Raw genomic sequence first — 18357 nt, forward strand, 5'->3', positions numbered from 1 at the left:
GCCTGGGAACTGAAGGGTCCTGGGTTCGATTCTGGTCAAGAGCATGTACTTTGGTTTCAGGCTTGATCCACAGTAGGATTAATAAAAATATATTTAAAAAATAAATCCTATATAATAAAAGGCTAATATGCAAATAGACCGAACTGCAGAACAACCAAACGGCATACCAACTGAACAACCTGTCGCTATGACGTGCGCTGACCATCAGGGGGTGCAAGCGGAACAAGGTGGGTGTCGGCAGCAGGTGGCAGACCATGGAACATGGTGGGTGTCAACTGCGGCAGGATGGTGGGAATGGCACCAGGTGTCTGACCAGTGGGTCAGACCAATATGGGTTCAGCAACATCAGTACTAGTGTTGCAGGCAGTTAGACAGACATGAGCAGAGCAAGGACCATGGGCCAGGTACAGAGGTCACCAGGGTGGAAAGACCCAGGTGCCTAGCAATGAACCATCACTTGTAGGGTGGGACCTCGGCCACAGGGTGACTTTTCCTCCCCCAGCACTGGTCCTGAGGTTTGGACCATTCCTCCTTAGAGATGACATTGGGGCTGCAGTAGTATTTAAGCAAACATTCTTACCATCCAGGTGCAGATAAACAAAACCAGCCATGGCTGACCTCAGGCCCAGCTGCACGGAATAATGACCCCCATGCCCTGGTGCTGGCCAAACAATCAGTGGAGACCACAACTCTGAATGGACAAACCTGGAAAGCTACTGAATATTTCATTGAAATCTTCCCGTGGGACCTCCTCTAAAATTCTTAGGATGGACAACCCAGTGTGCTCTTCCTCCCGGAGCACACCCATGCTTGTCCCTTCCCCAACTCCTCCTGGCCTCAGGCTCATTACCCAGGCAGTTTGGCTCTGTAAGAGAACATTTATTGGGTAAATCACAGACATAGAAGTAGTTCCTAGAATAAATGGGCTTAGAAAACAAGTTATGGAGGTAAAGGAAGGGCCCTGAGAGCTTGGAAGTGAGGAAGCTAATGGTAGCATGCCTGGGGCAGGGAGGGGGAGAGGGTTAGGGAAAGGCATGGGCGTATTCCCAGGAGGGCGAGTGCAATGGTTCCTCTGTCCTAAGGGTTTTAAGGGTGGAGATTTTAGGGGAGGTCCCAGGAGATCTTAATAGAATAATTTTGTTCGTTTTTTCTTGTTTTTGTTAATATTAAGCAGTTTTCCAAGTGTGTCCTTTTAGGGTTGTGGTCTTCACTGACTGATTGGCGGGCACCAGGGCACTGGCTCAGTGGATAGAGCGTCAGCCCTTGGACTGAAGGGTCTGGGGTTTGATTCCAGTCAAGGGCACATACCTCAGTTGCAGGTTCCCTGGCCCTGGTCCCTAGTTGGGGTATGTGCAGGAGGCAACCAATCGATGGGTCTCTCTCACATCAATGTTTCTCTCTGTCTCTTCTCCTTTCCCCTCTCTCTAAAAAAATCAATGGAAAAATATCCTTGGCTGAGGATTAACAAAAAACCAAAATCAAAGCAGCTGGTTCTGAGATCAGCGATGGCTGGTTTAGCTTATTTCTGGAGCTAAAATACTACTGAAGCCTCAATGTCATCTCTAAGGAGGGAAGACTAGGAAGGGGGGCAGGGGGAGGGGTGACTAGGGGAGGAAAAGTCACAGAGCCAGGTTCCACCCTACAACTGATTGTCCATTGCTAGGCATCTCGGGCTTTTCACCCTGGTGACCTTCTGGCCTATCGTCCTTGCTCTGCTCATGTCTAACTGCCTACCAGGAAGTATACATTTTAGGCATTTCAAAATCATTACTATTAACGTAAAAAAACACTGAAACCTGTAAAGAATGTTTGCCAGTTTATTTGAGCCAAACTGTCGACATATGCAGGGAAGCAGAACCTCAATGAATTGAGATAATGCTCTGGAGAATGGCGGGTTACATCTGTATTTATACATTGCAGTCAAAGGAGGGACTTGGGTGGGTTCCATGAAATCCATTGGTGAATGACTAGAGAGGCGGGAGAAAGCAAAGCAGGGAAACCCCTGGGATTGGATAAAAAGTAAAATGATAGACACATACTTAGGTGGGTGCAGGAACAATTAACATAACAATGAAGGAATTTGTGGTCTCCGTCCTGGAGCCTAGCACATTATGTTGTGCCCCAAGGGGTCCAGCTACAGGGAAGTTACAAGTTACCCAGACATTTCAAGGGTATGTTATCATAGATGCAAAAAGACAGATAGGCTCAGTGAAGGTAAAGGTTGACCTTGTCAGTGAAGATACCGGCCTAGGATGTAACTACTCACCATAACTGCTTTTAGTTAAAGTGTAATTTCAGACCATCCTTTGTGGTTACTTTAGGTCTGAGTTTGCAAGACCGCCATGCAGGCCTCCCCTGAGCTTGTCAGGTCAGCATGTGGCCCCTTTCGTCCACATTACATTTTTGTAATAATTTGTAAAATGATAAGCCCTTTCACCAATCACAATTATTCCACTGATTCTTCCAATTGTTATTTGTTTTTACATAATTTAACAATATAATTGCTCTACTCTAAATATTATTTCAAATATGCCTTTCCACTTAATCTGGAAATTTTAGACAGTACTTCTCAATTGTATTGCCTGCATATGCCTGCTTAGTCTTTTCCTCATTTTTGTATAATTATTTTTTTCCATTCCTTTTTGTTATAAAGATACTAAAACCCTTTTTCCCTTGTTTGGAATGCCTCAAGGACACTAGGATAGGATTTTTTTTTGAGAGAGAGGGAATGTAAACATTTTTTCCTATTATTTCAGATTACTATATTGCTATCTCTAAAACAACCAATAGTTAGTGCCCCCAAAGGAGACCATCTCTGTCTCTGCAACCTCATTAACTCTGGGTTTTTAGACTTTCAAGTTTCTGATTTAAGTAGGTGTGAAATAGTACCTTCTGGCTGCTTTAATTTTCCAGATGTTTCATCACTAGCAGGGCTGAACATGTTCATTCCAAATGCTGCGGTTCCCTCCTATTTGTTGTGTTCTCGGTGTTCCCTGACCGTCTCCACACTAGGGACTTAAGAGAGATATAAATAAATACAGCTCTTGCTTCCTGCTAACCTAATGTCACCCTCGGCTCAGAAGTGAGATATATTCTAATTATAGGATGGCACCCCTACAATAAATTGTACCTAACAAATGTAGGTAACTTTCTGTTAATTCAAGACATGCATTCGGCCTCCACTGTTCACCAGATACTGAGCTATGAACAACATAGACATGTTTCCCGCCCCCGGCCTTAGAGTTAGTTTTAGGGCACTATATCTCAAGCATCACACACATTGATGGGGATCCTACAGTAAAACAGCAACGCAAGCCCGTTCTGGATCTCCACCCAGGGACTACGTTCATCCTGCTACCGTCCACCTGAATGCGGGCATGCACCTTCCCCTTGGCTGCCCTTCACACCCCGCGGCTGGAAAACTCGCTCGCTCTAGTTTCCGGCTGGGCTACAAACCCGAAATTCATTAAATCTCCGCAACCAGCGCGGCGGGGGCAGTCCGGCCGGGAGCGGCGCGGGAGCGCGGAGCAGCCTCGGGCGGTCCCTGCCCCTCCGGGCGCGGCCCGACCCCGCCCTGGGCCTGAGGCCCCGCGCCCGCCGGCCCGCCCGCTTTTCTCCCTCCGGTCACTCCCTCAGCCCCCGCCCCGGACCCCCTGGCGGGCAGCCCGCTCCCGCCACCGGTCGAGGCCTCTCCCTGGAGGGCGTGCCCTTCACCGCGCCGGGTCGGCCCCGCTCCGCGGACCCCGCCGTCCTCCGCTCCTCGGCGTCTCCTCGCTCCCCACAGGCGCCTGCGCGGGCTCCGCTCAGCTCCCCGCCCCGTCGCCCGGACCCTCTCGGGACCACCCTTTCCCCGACGCCGGGGGAAAGAGCGCACGCTCCTTACCGTCCCGGGTGCGAGGGGCGGGGCGCGTCGTCGGAGCCCGTTTGCGACAACGTGCGGCTGCGCGGCTTGGCTGACGGCAGCGCCGCGCCGCTCTCGGGGAGGTCACTCCGGAGACGGCGTAGGTTTGGGGGTGTTGGGGTCGGTGGCACGATGTGGCGCGTCTGTGCGCGACGGGCCCGGGATGCGGCTCCCCGGGCCGGGATCGGGGCTCGGCGGGCCGCCCTGCGGGAGGGCCCGGGGGTCCCGAGCGCAACCCCGCGGGGCGCTCCGGCCCCGGCTCGTTGCCACGGCGCGACCCCTGGATACTGCGGCGTCCGCGCCGTCTGCGGCTGGCGCCCCGGCCCGTGGGCCTCGTCGCGGGGTCGCTTCCCGCTGCAGCTGTTGGGGTCGCCCGGCCGCCGCTGTTACAGTCTCCCCCCGCATCAGAAGGTGAGCCCCCGACCTGCCCTTCGCGGCACCCCGTTGTCCTTCAGGGTCGACTTCTTGGCTGCGAGTCTTCCTTGGGGGCCTCCGCGGTCCCGCACCCTCGCCCCGCGCCTGCCCCGCGCCGCTCCGGGACCCCGCGGTGCGGTCACTCCGCAGCCTCCTCTCCCGACCCGTTTCATTGAGAGACGAGCGCCCGCCCGCCCGCCCGCCCGCCCCGGGGCTCCGCCTGGGTGGCTGGGCAGGTCCGGGCTCCGGCAGACCCGCGGCACCGGGAGCAGGAAGCTGGCACCGGAGGGCCTCGGCCGGAGCTCCCTGCACATCCCCACGGCCCCAGGGCCCAGCGGGTGGCGAGACGCAAACTCTTTGCGTTACATTGAATGGCATGAAACAGGAAACCAGACGGAGAGTGAGGCAGCCCGTTTAAATGTCAGTGTTCCTCCTTTTCCTCCTCCTCCAGGTTGCATTGCCCTCTCTTTCCCCCACCATGCAAGCAGGCACCATCGCCCGTTGGGAGAAAAAGGAAGGGGAAAAAATCAACGAGGGCGAACTCATTGCAGAGGTGAGTTGTTTTAAAATATGGAGATAAGTTAAAAGGGACCGAGTTAGCTAAACTGAGCATTAACTTTCCGGGTGGGTAGTTACTCCTTAAGAAACTGAGATGTTGATGTCAACTTGATATTAGAGAAGCTTGGTTAAATGGTCAGCAGCTGGCAGAAATGAATTTTTAGCTAAGTTTTAAAAAGTAATTCCTTCTTTCACCTCTGTGATAGAGGTTGTATCTTCACTTCCAAACACAAGCTAATAATCTTCATAACTTGGCAGCACAAGCCTAAGCGCCTACTTTTGTGTTAAAAGGTTGAAACTGATAAAGCCACGGTGGGATTTGAGAGCATGGAGGAGTGTTACATGGCAAAGATACTTGTTGCTGAAGGCACCAGAGATGTTCCCATTGGATCAGTCATCTGTATCACAGTTGAAAAGTGAGTAGCACCCTGGTGATTTTTGGAATTTAGGTGATTAGTGGGCTGTTTTAACCCAGAATCGAGGAATTAGGAGTTAAAGGCTCCTAAGACTCCTTCTGTAGGAGCTAAATCTGCTTTATAACACCCCCCCCCCCCTTATACTTATGCATTCTTTCTCTTCCTTAGACCTGAGGATGTTGAGGCCTTTAAAAATTATACATTGGATTCGGCAGCACCCACCCCACAAGCAGCCCCAGCACCAACCCCTGCTGTCACTTCTTCGCCACCTACACCTTCTGCTCAGGCTCCTGGTAGCTCATTTCCCACTCACATGCAGGTGAGGCTCAGCCTCTGGGTGTTAACTCTAGAAAGTTTATTATCTATTCATTAGTTTTCAGAGATGGCTATCACATTCTGGAAACTGGCATTAAATATGGCTACCTCTTGTCGTGAAAGTAAATAGGAAGTTAAACGTGAAAATTGATAACTTTTAATCCTAGTTGTTATTTCCGGGTGTGTTATTCTCAGCCACAATGTAGTAGCAGGATAATGCTTGGCATTTTTCATTCACGACATTATGTTATATTTTGAGGATGATTTGTACTTAATATGTATAGATAGAGTTTTTAGTGGGCCTCAAGTGCTGTCTGTTGAATGAAAGTCCTCAATTGGTGTTTTCCTTTGCAATGTGGTGTTCTGTTTTCTAAGAGTGTGAAGTAGTCCAGTAGTATTAATAAATGAGAGAATTAACAATAAAGAAGAAGTGTAGAATGGACATATATCATAGCATTGAAACAAAGCTGAAGGCAACAGTCAACAGTTGATTCTCTTAACTAAGTCAGTTTATTAGATATTAGGGTAATCCCATGTATATTTGTGTGTTTCTGATACTAGAAATGGATAAAAACCAGCTGCCTTCTCTAAAGGGTTAAGACTAGAACTTTTCCTTCACTTAGTTATTTGTAGAAATTTCTATACGAGAGTCTTTTTTGTGTGAACATAATGATCTACTCCATGATCTATTATTAACAGTCATTCATGAAGAAGTTTTGCCTGGTGTTTAGTTCAATATTTATTTCATCTTGTCCAGTAAATTCTGTCTCACTACATAACTCTGACTTCATTTCTCTCCATTTTATGTCCGTGGCTTTATATTCAAGGGTTATGTCTTAATTATCCTAATTTTTTGTTGTTAATTCTCACCCGAGGACATTTTTCCATTTATATTTATTTTTATTTTTATTTTTAAAAATATATTTTATTGATTTTTTACAGAGAGGAAGGGAGAGGGATAGAGAGAAACATCGATCAGCTGCCTCCTGCACGCCCCCTACTGGGTATGTGCCCGGAACCAAGGTACATGCCCTTGACTGGAATCAAACCTGGGACCCTTGAGTCCGCAGGCGGACTCTCTATCCACTAAGCCAAACCGGTCAGGGCTCCATTAATTTTTAGACAGTGGAAGCAAGGGGGGAGAAATAGAGAGGGAGAGAGACATAGATGTGAGATACATTGATTGGTTGCTTCCCACATGTGCCCCAACCAGGACCGGGGAAGCCTACAATCGAGGTACATGCCCTTGACTGGAATCGAACCTGGGACCCTTCAGTCCAGGGGCCAATGCTCTATCCACTGAGCCAAACCAGCTAGGGCCCATATCCTAATTCTTTTTTAGTGAGAGTTTTTATTAAAATTATTGGGTTAATAACATTAGGTAAATTTCAGGTGTACAGCCTTATACTACAATACATTTACTCTGTTATGTGCTCACCATATGAAGTCTGGTCTCCTTCTGTCACCTTGTATTTGATCCCCTTTATCCTCCTACTAACCCCCTTTCCTTCTGGTAACCACCATTCTGTTGGGTCTGTAAGTTTGTTTTTGTTTGTTGCTTTTTGTTTTGTATCCCACATAAGTGAAGTCATACAGTTCTTGTCTTTTTTTTTTTTTTAATATATTTTTATTGATTTCAGAGAGAAAGGGAGAGGGAGAGAGAGATAGAAACATCAGTGATGAAAGAGAATCATTGATTGGTGCACATCCCCTACTGGGAATAGAGCCCGCAACCCGGGCATGTGCCCTTGACTGGAATCGAACCTGGGACCCTTCAGTCCACAGGCCGATGCTCTATCCACTGAGCCAAACCAGCTAGGGCTACAGTTCTTGTCTTTATCTGTCTCACTTATTTAGCACAGTATTCTCAAGATCTATTCATGTTGTCGCAATGGCAGTGATTCATTTTTTTCATGGCTAAGTAGTATTCCATTGTGTGTGTGTGTGTTCCCCCAAAAATGTATGCACACACTTTGAATAATTTCAAAGGTAGTGTTTATTAAAAATACATTTCATTTTCAAAATTGAACTATCAGCTGTTACAGTGTGTATACATTTTTGGGGGGATGCTGTGTATGTACCACATCTTCTTTATCTCAGCTCCACTAATGATAAGAAGTAGATGAAGATGACAAATTCTGAACAAGAAAAATATTTAAAATTTCTTTCTAATCAGAATTCTAAGTTTTGTTTTGCTTTTTTCCCTGCTTTCGTGAGACATCAATTGAAATGATTTTTCTTAAAGCACTACAAAGACACCAAACAAAACCCATAATCAAGTAAGCATCTAAAGTCAGTGGACACACAAGCCATATAAATAGGAAGACAATTTTTAATTTAGATTAGCCAGTCTGCTGTTTAGATTTTATTGGGGTGGAAGTGACTTGTAAAGAATAATTCTTTTTTTGTTGTTTTGTTAATCCTCACCTGAGAATATGTTTTATTTTGTTTTGTTTTCTCACCTGAGGACTGAGGATATATTCCCATTGATTTTCAGAGAATGGAAGGGAGTGGGGAGGAGAGAGACACACACACATACATCAATTGGTTGCCTTCCACAGGTACCCCTACTAGGGGCAGGGATGGAACCTGCAACCTAGGTATGTGCCCTTGACTGGGGAATCGAACCTGAGACCCTTTGGTGTGCAAACTGATGCTCTAACCACTGAGCATGCTGGCCAAGACTGTTTTGTGTTTTTTATTTGTTTTTAATATATTTTTATTGATTTCAGCAAGGAAGGGAGAGGGGGAGAGAGATAGAGACATCAGTGATGAGAGAGAATCATTGATCAGCTGCCTCCTGCACACCTCAAATTGGGGATCGAGCCCACAGTCTGGGCATATGCCCTGACCAAGAATCAAACTGTGACCTCCTGGTTCATAGGTCCATGCTCAACCACTGAGCCAAGTTGGCCGGGCTGTTGTTTTTTTTAAAATACATTTATTGATTTCAGAGAGAGAGAAAAGCATCAATGATGAGAGAATCTTGATCAGCTGCCTCCTGTACACCCCCTACTGGGGATCGAGCCCACAACCGGGGCATGTGCCATTAACTGGAATCGAACTTGGGACCCTTCAGTCTGCAGGCCAATACTCTGTCCACTGAACCGAACTGGCCAGGGCTTAATTGATTTTTAGAGAGAGCGGAGGGGGGAAGGAAAGAGAAACATTGATCAGTTGTCTTCTGTATGTACCCTGACTGGGGATCGAACCCAAAACCTTTTGGGGTACAGGATGACGTTCCAACCAACTGAGTCACCTGGCCAGGGCAAGAGCAGTTTTTAGTATTAGTTGTTTTTATCTTGGAAAGATGTCTGGGAAGTTTGGGAGAAGTGCAGTTTTCTCTGAATGAAAAGATAGAGGCTAATACACAGAGTACAGCAAATTTTAATGGAATAGCCTGGACCAAGATCATTCTGTGAAAATGAAAAATTCTACCTTATTCTAAGTGTTAAAGTTGAAAAGGGGTTCTTTGTTTAGATAATGAGGACTTAGTTTTGACTAGAAATCTTTCCCATCTGCTCATTGCTTTTAACTTTGGAGGGTGGGTCAGAGTATTACTGATACGATAAAGCTTGAGATTTGAAGGATTATTTAACTTGCGGGACACTGTTGAGCATTAAGCTTTTGCTGTTTTGGGGGCATCCAGCAGATGGGAGTCTGGATTGTCATAGTCACTATCATACAACTAAGCTTGCCTGAATGCTATTGTATCCAAGGCTTTCTAGTATTAAGCAATAATTGTTTGTTTCTACAGGTGCTTCTTCCTGCCCTCTCTCCCACCATGACCATGGGGACAGTTCAGAGATGGGAAAAAAAAGTGGGTGAGAAGCTAAGTGAAGGAGACTTACTGGCAGAGATAGAGACTGACAAGGCCACTATAGGTGAGATTTCTTCAGCTCTTAATGGTTGAGACACTGAGTTTTCCAATGAGGGAAGAGGATTGCCGTCCTATCCTATAATGAGTGAGTGATAACATGAAACATTTTAATTCTTGGGATTCATTTCCTGCAACAGGATATTTCATAACAAAAGTATCCCTAGTCAGATTTGTCAGTTTCATACTGCACTTTCATTGAATCAGGGATATGTCAACTTTGAGATAATTTTTAGGCCACAGTTTGCTTTTTAGCCTTATTTATGTTACTGAGAAGATGTATCACAACTGTGTTGTCTAAACTGGGCAAGGGGAACATAACTTCCAAGGCAGGAAATATCAAAGAATGTAAGATGACTTTGAGGGAAAACTGAAACCAGGGTTTAGATTGTTTTCATAGTTTGAGAATGACTGATAGAATGTATAATACACCTGTTCAGATATCATATTTTCACATGTTTTTTCTATTCATTTTTATGCTCAGAGAAAAACTCACATAGATAATCATATATTTGTGATAATACTTATAAATTATAGATAAATATATTTCTTTCCTGTTCAATCCCCAAAGATGCAGTGGGAGATACTGGGCATCCTCTGCAGTGGTTGTTTTCAGTTTGTGTTCCGAAATCATGAAATCATTGGTTTCAAACCCCATGATTCCTTGATGGCATCGTGGGGCAAAGGCGGACTTAACAAGCAGCACTCTACTGTGCCCTATCCCCCTTTCTCACTTCTACAAGGGCAACTCCTTATCTTTTGCATATTGTGTTTCCCCCCATAGATTTTATTAGAAGAATGAATTGTTTGTGAAAAAGAGAGAAACAAACAAAAAACATTCGTAGCAATAGATCTGCTTTGCAGATCAGTATCTGCTTTGAATGCCAGTGTTGCTGTAGAGGCTGGTATTCTAGAGACTAATCACTAGAGAAATATAATCTTGGTTAACTCTTTTTTTAAAATATATTTTCATTGATTTCAGAGAGGAAGGGAGAGGAGGGAGAGAGAGAAACATCAATGATGAGCGAGAATCATGCCTTCATGCCCCGAAGTGGGGATCCAGCCCGCAACCCAGGCATGTGCCCTTAACCGAAATCGAACCTGGGACCCTTCAGCCCACAGGCTGATGCTTTATCCACTGAGCCAAACCGGCTAGTGCAACCTTGGTTAACTCTTTAAACTCTATTGTGGTCTTGGAGTCCTTTATTTTCTTTTTATAAGGAAAGCAACAGCTGAATAAAATGTAAGTTGCTGACACCATAGAAAACCTAGTAAAACTGTATTTCTTAACATTTGGGAATACCAAATATAGCCGCTTTGAAAAACTCCAAAGATGCTTTTAGTAGCTGCCTTTGTTTAAGATCCATTTGGTTCTGATCTATACCAGTACGCTAATGCCATCTTAGAGTCTGTGGGTCTGCAGGGCCTGCCCTCGGAGATGTTTTTAGGAAAATGTTTAGAACTAACTACTGTCTATAATCTCTCATAGTTTTTTAATAGATACTTATTTAGTGTTTACTTTGTACCAGGTACTGTTTCTAAGTACTTGAAAAATATGAATTCATTTAATTTTCATAATATCCTGTGAAGTAGATAATATTATCCCCATTTTGCAGGTAAAGAAACTGAAACACAAAAGTTAAATAGCTTGCAAAGGGTTAATATAGCTTGAAGGAGAAGAACCTTTTACTTAAAACTGTATCATGAATTTGGAGGAGTAGTGGAATCCTTTAAGTTCCATAATAGTATTTCTTTCTGTTTAAGGTTTTGAAGTACAAGAAGAAGGTTACCTGGCAAAAATTTTGGTCCCAGAAGGCACAAGAGATGTCCCTTTAGGAACACCACTCTGTATCATTGTAGAAAAAGAGGCAGATATACCAGCATTTGCTGACTATAGGCCAACTGGAGTAACTGATTTAAAGCCACAAGCACCACCACCTACCCCTCCCCCGGTAGGTATGCTTCCAGAATGGAGGGAACACTTATTTATCCTTTCCTAAATTTAGGGATTAGATTAGATGATATTCTAGGTTCCTTCTAGCTCTAAGAGTTTATGAATGAGAAAGGAGATGGCTAACATTTGTGGAGACCTACAAGGGGTGTGGCACTGCACCATTCACCTAATGGCTAATAATTTGATCCGTGTAGCTTTTCTTTTTTTCATGCTGTCTTGAGCCATGCTGAGAACAAAGCTGAGGTGACAGGTTCCTTTTCTGCTTTAGATGTTTATGCATATGGAAGGTAATGCTTTGTTCCCCATTTTCTACAGGATTTACTATGTAATCTTTGTCACTGTCAACCCTCTTGGTGGTCGCATGTTATAGTGGGTCAGGCTTATCTTTATAATACATTGGAACCTTGACATAACATGACTTGTTTTGCATAAAACTTAGTCTGACACTATATACTCTACACGGTATGCTATATACCTGTAACATGAGCTTGTATGAACTCCAAGCATTGATAACAGTGTCGGAAGGCTTCTGCAGATGCCAGAATCATGATGGTGTAGACTAGGTACACATTTCTGTCAAAGAAAATTTGATTTCTGACTGCCATACATTCATGGGGAGCTGGCAAGTAGTAGCTTTGTTTTACTTCTTAAGGTACTTTCAACATGAGACCTTCCAGCATAATTTATTGTTTTGAAATTAGGTTTAATAAAAACGAAAATCATGTTGGTGATGTAAGAAAATGAAAATAAAGAAGTGGCAAGAGAGTAAAGTGAAGAAAATCTATAAGGATAAATAAACTGGTCAGCGGTATTAAATTCCATGCCTCTATGTTATCATGGAGTAAGATGACTTTGTTCTGTCTTTGACATAAAGTATTGCTATTATTCATATGGCTATATTATGTTGATTAAGTAGGGAAACTTATGATCTTTGGGGGGAAAATGAAAGTTATTCAATTAAAATATCTTTGACTTAAAAATGTAAGCTGTTGATCTTTCAGACCAATCTTTGCAGTGGTGAATTAACAATTTGTAACTTTTTTAAAAAGGCGACCCCTGTTCCTCCAACTCCCCAACCTGTAGCCTCTACACCATCAGCCACCCGCCCGGCTACTCCTGCTGGACCAAAGGGAAGGTTGTTTGTTAGCCCTCTTGCAAAGAAATTGGCAGCAGAGAAGGGGATTGACCTTACACAAGTAAAAGGTAAGTCTGTATGGAATGGAGTTGTAAAGCTAAAATTTGGTTGAGTTTCTTCCTTAAGACCAGCAAATACCACTATATATAGTCATTTTTTCTGGGATGGTGGGGAGAAAGATGAGGGATGGAAATAACTCCTTTCTTGGTACCACAGATTTGGGAAATTTCATTGTGCTTTATTTAGTCTAAGATCTACCTATATAATTTAGATAGCTTTTTTCTTTATCTAATCATGGGAACTGCTTAATTGTTGGTAAAAATTAAAATGTGCTTATTCAGCAAAGTTGGTTTATAGGACTTGATTTTATAGTAAGAAATCTATCTTAGTTCTAGGCTGACTGAATGTAGCAATACACAATCACAACATGATGTTTGGTGATTAGAAATGACTTACAAACAAGTAAAGCTCCCAGAGGGCAAAAGAAAATGTTTTCCTTTTTCTCCCCAAAGAAAAGTATAGCTTAGCATGGGGTCTTGAATCACTCCATCTAGGATTTAATTCTGGCTTTGTCATTTTCTGTGTAATATGTTCTTTGGTGAATTACTTAAAGTGTATATGTCTTTATAGGAATTACTTACTTCATCTGTTTTTACATCTGTAAAACTGAGATAATTGTGTGCGTTAAAACAGGTGAAGTGCTTAGAATAGTATCTAGAATATATAAGTACTCAAAACATACTTGTTTTGTTCATATTGTTATTATTGCCTGGCATTTAAATAAATGTTTTTAAACTAAAACTAAGCTAAAGTTTAATGTAAGGCATTAAGATTCTTATTGAGATAAGGGGAGAAATGACTATTTGTGGAACCTGGTTTGATGGCTAGTACTGTGTACTAGTCATGTAGTACTACATTTAATTTGTGTAACACTTTTTGAAGTAAGAATTATCATTCCCTATTTTTTTGGATAAGAAATAGACTCTTAAGGGAGCTCCCTTTCTGTGAAGTAGTAAAGTTACAATTTGAATTCTAGATTTGTTTAATTCTAAAGCCTGTATTCCCACTGCCCTTGTTCTGCCTTCTGTTTTGATGTTCTGCCTTCCTTAATTGAGAAAATAATAACTGGTTATTTTCCCAGTTGTCCAGCGATGGGCACTCAGTGCTGGTTATCTTTGCATTTAGTTGTTTTGTGGTCAGAAGACAAGCCAATCTCCAAAGATAAAAGAATAAGATACTGTAAATTTTTGGACCTAAGAGGATTCTTGTAATATTGTAAGACCTGTTTTCCCATGTTAATGTATATAACTAGTATATTGTCATTCTTTATATGTTATTAGAACCAGGGAAAACAATATAAGTTGGAATAAATTTTAAGGGGAGGAAGGACTGGGTTAATAAGTATATCTAAAGAATTTAGAGAAGTTAAGATGATTCATTTATTATTTAAACAAATACTCGTTGAGTATTGTTTATACATCCAACATTTGCTCATAAGACAGACAAGTTTCCATGTCAGATGGTTATATTACCAACAATAAATAATTAAATGAACAGAAAGGGAATATGGCATAGTAGTTAAGAGTGTAGATTCTGGAGCTGGAATGCTTCGGTTTGAACCCCAACTCTGCCATACATTATCTGTATGACCTTTTGTGTCTTAGTTTCTTCATTTGTATCTGAAAAGAATTCCTTATAGGTTGTGAGGATTAAATAAGTTAATAAACACTATCTGCACATAGAAAGCATTTATGGGTATTAGCTATAATAACAATAACATTATTATTTAATAAGATGATTTACATGCTAACAAAGAAACCAGATGATATATGAGTGAGTAACAGGGTCAATAAATGTGCAGTTATGACTGCTTTTAGACAGGGTGTTTGGTGAAGATCTTTCTAATGTGACATTTGATCTGACCTGGAAGATGAGTCAGCTATGAGCCAACTATGTGGAAAACTGGGGAAGAAGCATTTTGGTCAAAGAGATCAGTAGTACACAGTTTGAAAGTGGAAAACAGCTTAGCATATTTGAAAACCTAAAAGTGGCCTGTGTTAATGGAGCATAATGAGCAAAGAAAGGGTCTAATGATAGATGAGGTTGAAAGAAATATGGGTGAGACCATAAAGGACTTTATAGCTTACTAGAGGCCTGGTGCATGAAATTCATGCATGGAGGAGGGGGGTGTCCCCTCAGCCCAGACTGCACCCTCTCCAATCTGGGACCCTTCTGACATCCCTCTCACAATCCGGGACTGCTGGCTCCTAACTGCTTGCCTGCCTGCCCCTAACTGCCTCTGCCTGCCGGCCTGATTGCCCCTTACTGCCCCCCCTGCTGGCCTGGTTGCCCTTACTGCACCCCTCCCCCAGCACCCTGGTTGCCCCTAACAACCGCCCACCCCCACTGGCCTGGTCACCCCTTACTGCTCCCCCCACTGGCCTGGTTGCCCCCAACAGACCCCCTGCCGGCCTGGTTGCCCTCACTGTCCCCCTTGCCAGCCTAGTGGCCCCAAATTGCGCCCCCGCCCCCCGCCGGCCTGGTTGCCCCTAACTGCCCCCCCCCCTCCCCCCACTGGCCTTGTTGCCCCATGCAGCCTGTTGTTCGGTCGTTAGTGTTAACTATGACAGTGTCCTGGACAATTTGCATATTCCTCTTATTAGTATAGATGGTAGAATTTAAATTTTATTTAAAGTACAGTAGGAAGTCACTGAAAGATTAAAACAAAGAACTTACATTTTTAAAGGATCATTTTGGCCTCTTTAAAACTGGATTAAATGAAAGCCAAGACATCTGTTAAGATGTTGTTTCTGGAACTGATGGTGGTGGCTTAGCCCAGGGCTGAGGAATGTCTGGCCCTTGGGCTGTATAAGGCCCACAAAGTCACTTGGTCTGGCCCTGTCAAGGCATTCTGGATGAGTTAATTAAATGTTTGACCAAATACAGCAGGCTAATTTTTAAGTTGATTATTTTGTGTGGCCCTCGAATGATGTTATAAATATTAAAATGACCCTTGCCAGAAATAAGTTTCCCCACCCCTGAATTAGACTATGGTGGTGATAGTGGAAGTGGAAAGAAATGGACAGCTTCAAGATACATTTTTTGACATAGAATGAACAGAACTTAGTCAAGGATTGGGTACGGGGACTCAACAGCAGTGATTTCAAAAGAAATGTGTGGTGGAAGCCAGTTTGGATAGGTTGAAAAGTATCTCTTATATTTTGGGAAAGTAAGAGGTGTTGGGATTGGCCTTTGACAGGAATTAGGACATTTTGTTTTTATAGGAGAGAAGAGAATATGGGGTGGGATTTTAGGTTTGGTAGTGGAGGATGGGTAGAATACCTCTCTGGTTGCTGCTATTCGAAGTGAGGATATCAGCTGGAGAATGAGTGTGGCTAGGTTTGAGGTTAGGTTGTGTAGTGTTCTCAGAGATTGGGAAAGTGAGTTCAAGGAAAACATAATTTCAGCAACATTAAGCAACTCTGGTGCTGGCACTGTGGAGGCTGACATTTTGGAGTTTGATCAGGAAGTGATTATAACAATGATCCATAGGGTGTAAAATGGGTAAGGAGGAACTGAAGACAAAAGGAAATAATGGATGATGACAACAGAGGAGTCAGTGGAATGAAGGTCTTGATGAGGTCAAACAAATTTTACAGGAGGGGGAGGAGTGGTTTAGAATAAGTGAGCTGAGAGGATCACTGATTGTGTGGTGTTTTCTGACATCAAATGTATTTTTTCCACACCGACAATCAGTTCTACAACACCAACTGGGTATCCAATAATTCAATCCTATCATGACACTAACTATCCAGAGTGAGCATCAGACTCCACAGGATTAAGGGCTCAGTCCCATGAGACTCTCCTACTTCAGATACCAGTTGCAAGTCCTGGGACCACCAGACTCCTGACCTATTGGCTGTAAATCAGGAGTTCTTAACACCCCTCTCCCGCTGGTGCAGTAATGTACTAGAATGATTCACAGAACTCAGGAAAGCACTTTACTTACTATTACATTTTATTGTAAAGGATACAACTCAGAAATAGTCAAATAGAAGAAGTACATAGGACGTGGGGTGGGGTGGGGTGGGATGGGTTGCAGAGCTTCCATGCCCTCTCTGGGAGCACCACCCTCCCAGCAGAGTGATGTGTTCACCAACCTAGAAACTCACCAAATCTCATTATTCAAGAATATTGTTTTAATTTTTATTGGAGAGAGAGACACATCGATTTGTTGTTCCATCTATTTTTTGCATTCTTTGGTTGCTTCTTATATGTGCCTGACTGAGGATCAAACCTGAAACCTTGGCATATGGAACAATGTTCTAACCAACTGAGGTACCCAGCCAGGGCTCGGGAGTCTTAGTGGTTAATTAAGTCATTAGCCATTGGTTGTTGGGCTCAATCTCTCTGGAAGGACAGATTACTTAGCAAATTTGACCAAAATGTAATCATTTGGGGAGAGACTTTTAAATCCTAAACCCTTATGTTCAAAGTTTGATTTGGCACAAAGCTAGCCATATTGTTTTATATTTTTTTGATGCAAAGCACTTTCACATCACTATCCCACTTGAAGAAAATTTTTTTTTTCAACTGCTGTTGACATATAATATTATATTAGTTTTTGGTGTTCAACATAGTGGTTAGACATTTATATACCTTACGAAGTGGTTACCCTGATAAGTCTAGTACCCATCTGACATCATACATAGTTATTACATTATTATTGACTGTATTCCCTATGCTGTACTTTACATAACCCGAAATTTTGTCACTATCCCATTTTATCCTGTGAGCAGGAACTGGTATTATAGCCTCTCTCCTACAGATGAGACTCAAGTGACTATAGCTATTTGTTTAGTTTATATTTGACAACAACCGTACATTCTTGTCCTAGTCTAGTTTTCTTCCCTTTACCAGTATTTCTTTATGATGGCCTGTTGTGCCTTCCTGGGGAGATAGGCAAATAGTTAGGTGGCTGAAGGTTAGCATAGGCGAGGCAGTGCTACAGCTTTCCTTCTTTTGAGGGATTGCAGTGTCCGATCGGCCTTGGTTGTAAGGGGCGGTTATGGTTTCTTCTGTCTTTAAAAGGAGGGGAATCTAATAGGGGTACTGCTACCTCTGTTCTAGAGCGCCTGGTGAGGATAAACACAATCCTAGCCAACTCAATTTTCATAATGAAGGAAAGGAGTTGGGACGAACTTCATACAACGTGAATCCTTTTAAAAGTCTGCCTTGGGGGAAGATGAATCAATTTGACCAAATTTTTTCTAGAAGTGGGCCATTGTAAAAGGTATTTTAATAACTAAATTCTGAATCTCCTTAGAATTAAGGTTCAGGATTATTTACTACTTGGGTCTGAAGTTAAACCTAAAGAGGTTGTGGATGGGAGGTGGAAGGAAATTAAAAATAAACTCTAATAAGAACTTTGAAGATCTTTCCTTATGTATGACATTACACCCGTTTCCTTCAGAGTCTCCAACACAGGCCAGTTTAGACTTAGACTCTTGGCTACTATGGGAAAGTTGTGAAAAATGGAGACCACATAAGAAATGAATGGTTCCACAGATAAGATCATGGTTTGGGGGTAAAAATACTAACTTGCCTGATTTATCTAACACAGTTGTTACCATAACTGTTGACTCTGTACAAAAGGAGTTCTTTTCTTTTCTTTTTTTTTTTATTGATTTCAGAGAGAGACACCAATCATTAATTGGCTACCTCTTGCGCACTCCTTATTGGGGATCTAGCCCGCAACCCAGGCATGTGCCCTGACCCAGAATCAAA

At 43.0% G+C, this 18357-nt stretch overlaps 1 protein-coding gene and 1 long non-coding RNA gene across 2 annotated transcripts in view; one reads left to right on the forward strand and one right to left on the reverse strand.

The window, feature by feature from the left end:
* Positions 1 to 1803: 1803 nt before the first annotated feature.
* LOC118664352 lies at positions 1804 to 3895 on the reverse strand. Its single transcript, XR_004970303.1, has 2 exons — positions 2890 to 3895; positions 1804 to 1967 (listed from the first exon to the last, which is right to left on the reverse strand). It is a non-coding gene; the product is annotated as an uncharacterized LOC118664352 (long non-coding RNA).
* A 3-nt stretch (positions 3896 to 3898) lies between these two features.
* Positions 3899 to 18357, forward strand: part of DLAT (dihydrolipoamide S-acetyltransferase) — a 34497-nt gene continuing 20038 nt past the window's right edge. The window contains exons 1-7 of the mRNA XM_036324358.1: positions 3899 to 4312; positions 4767 to 4868; positions 5165 to 5289; positions 5458 to 5608; positions 9362 to 9488; positions 11246 to 11433; positions 12485 to 12638. Of these exons, the coding sequence (XP_036180251.1) occupies positions 4034 to 4312; positions 4767 to 4868; positions 5165 to 5289; positions 5458 to 5608; positions 9362 to 9488; positions 11246 to 11433; positions 12485 to 12638 (1126 nt within the window). The 5' untranslated portion in view covers positions 3899 to 4033. The remainder of the gene's footprint in view (positions 4313 to 4766; positions 4869 to 5164; positions 5290 to 5457; positions 5609 to 9361; positions 9489 to 11245; positions 11434 to 12484; positions 12639 to 18357) is intronic.

Source organism: Myotis myotis, unplaced genomic scaffold, assembly GCF_014108235.1.
Source record: "Myotis myotis isolate mMyoMyo1 unplaced genomic scaffold, mMyoMyo1.p scaffold_m19_p_10, whole genome shotgun sequence".
NCBI lineage: Eukaryota > Metazoa > Chordata > Mammalia > Chiroptera > Vespertilionidae > Myotis > Myotis myotis.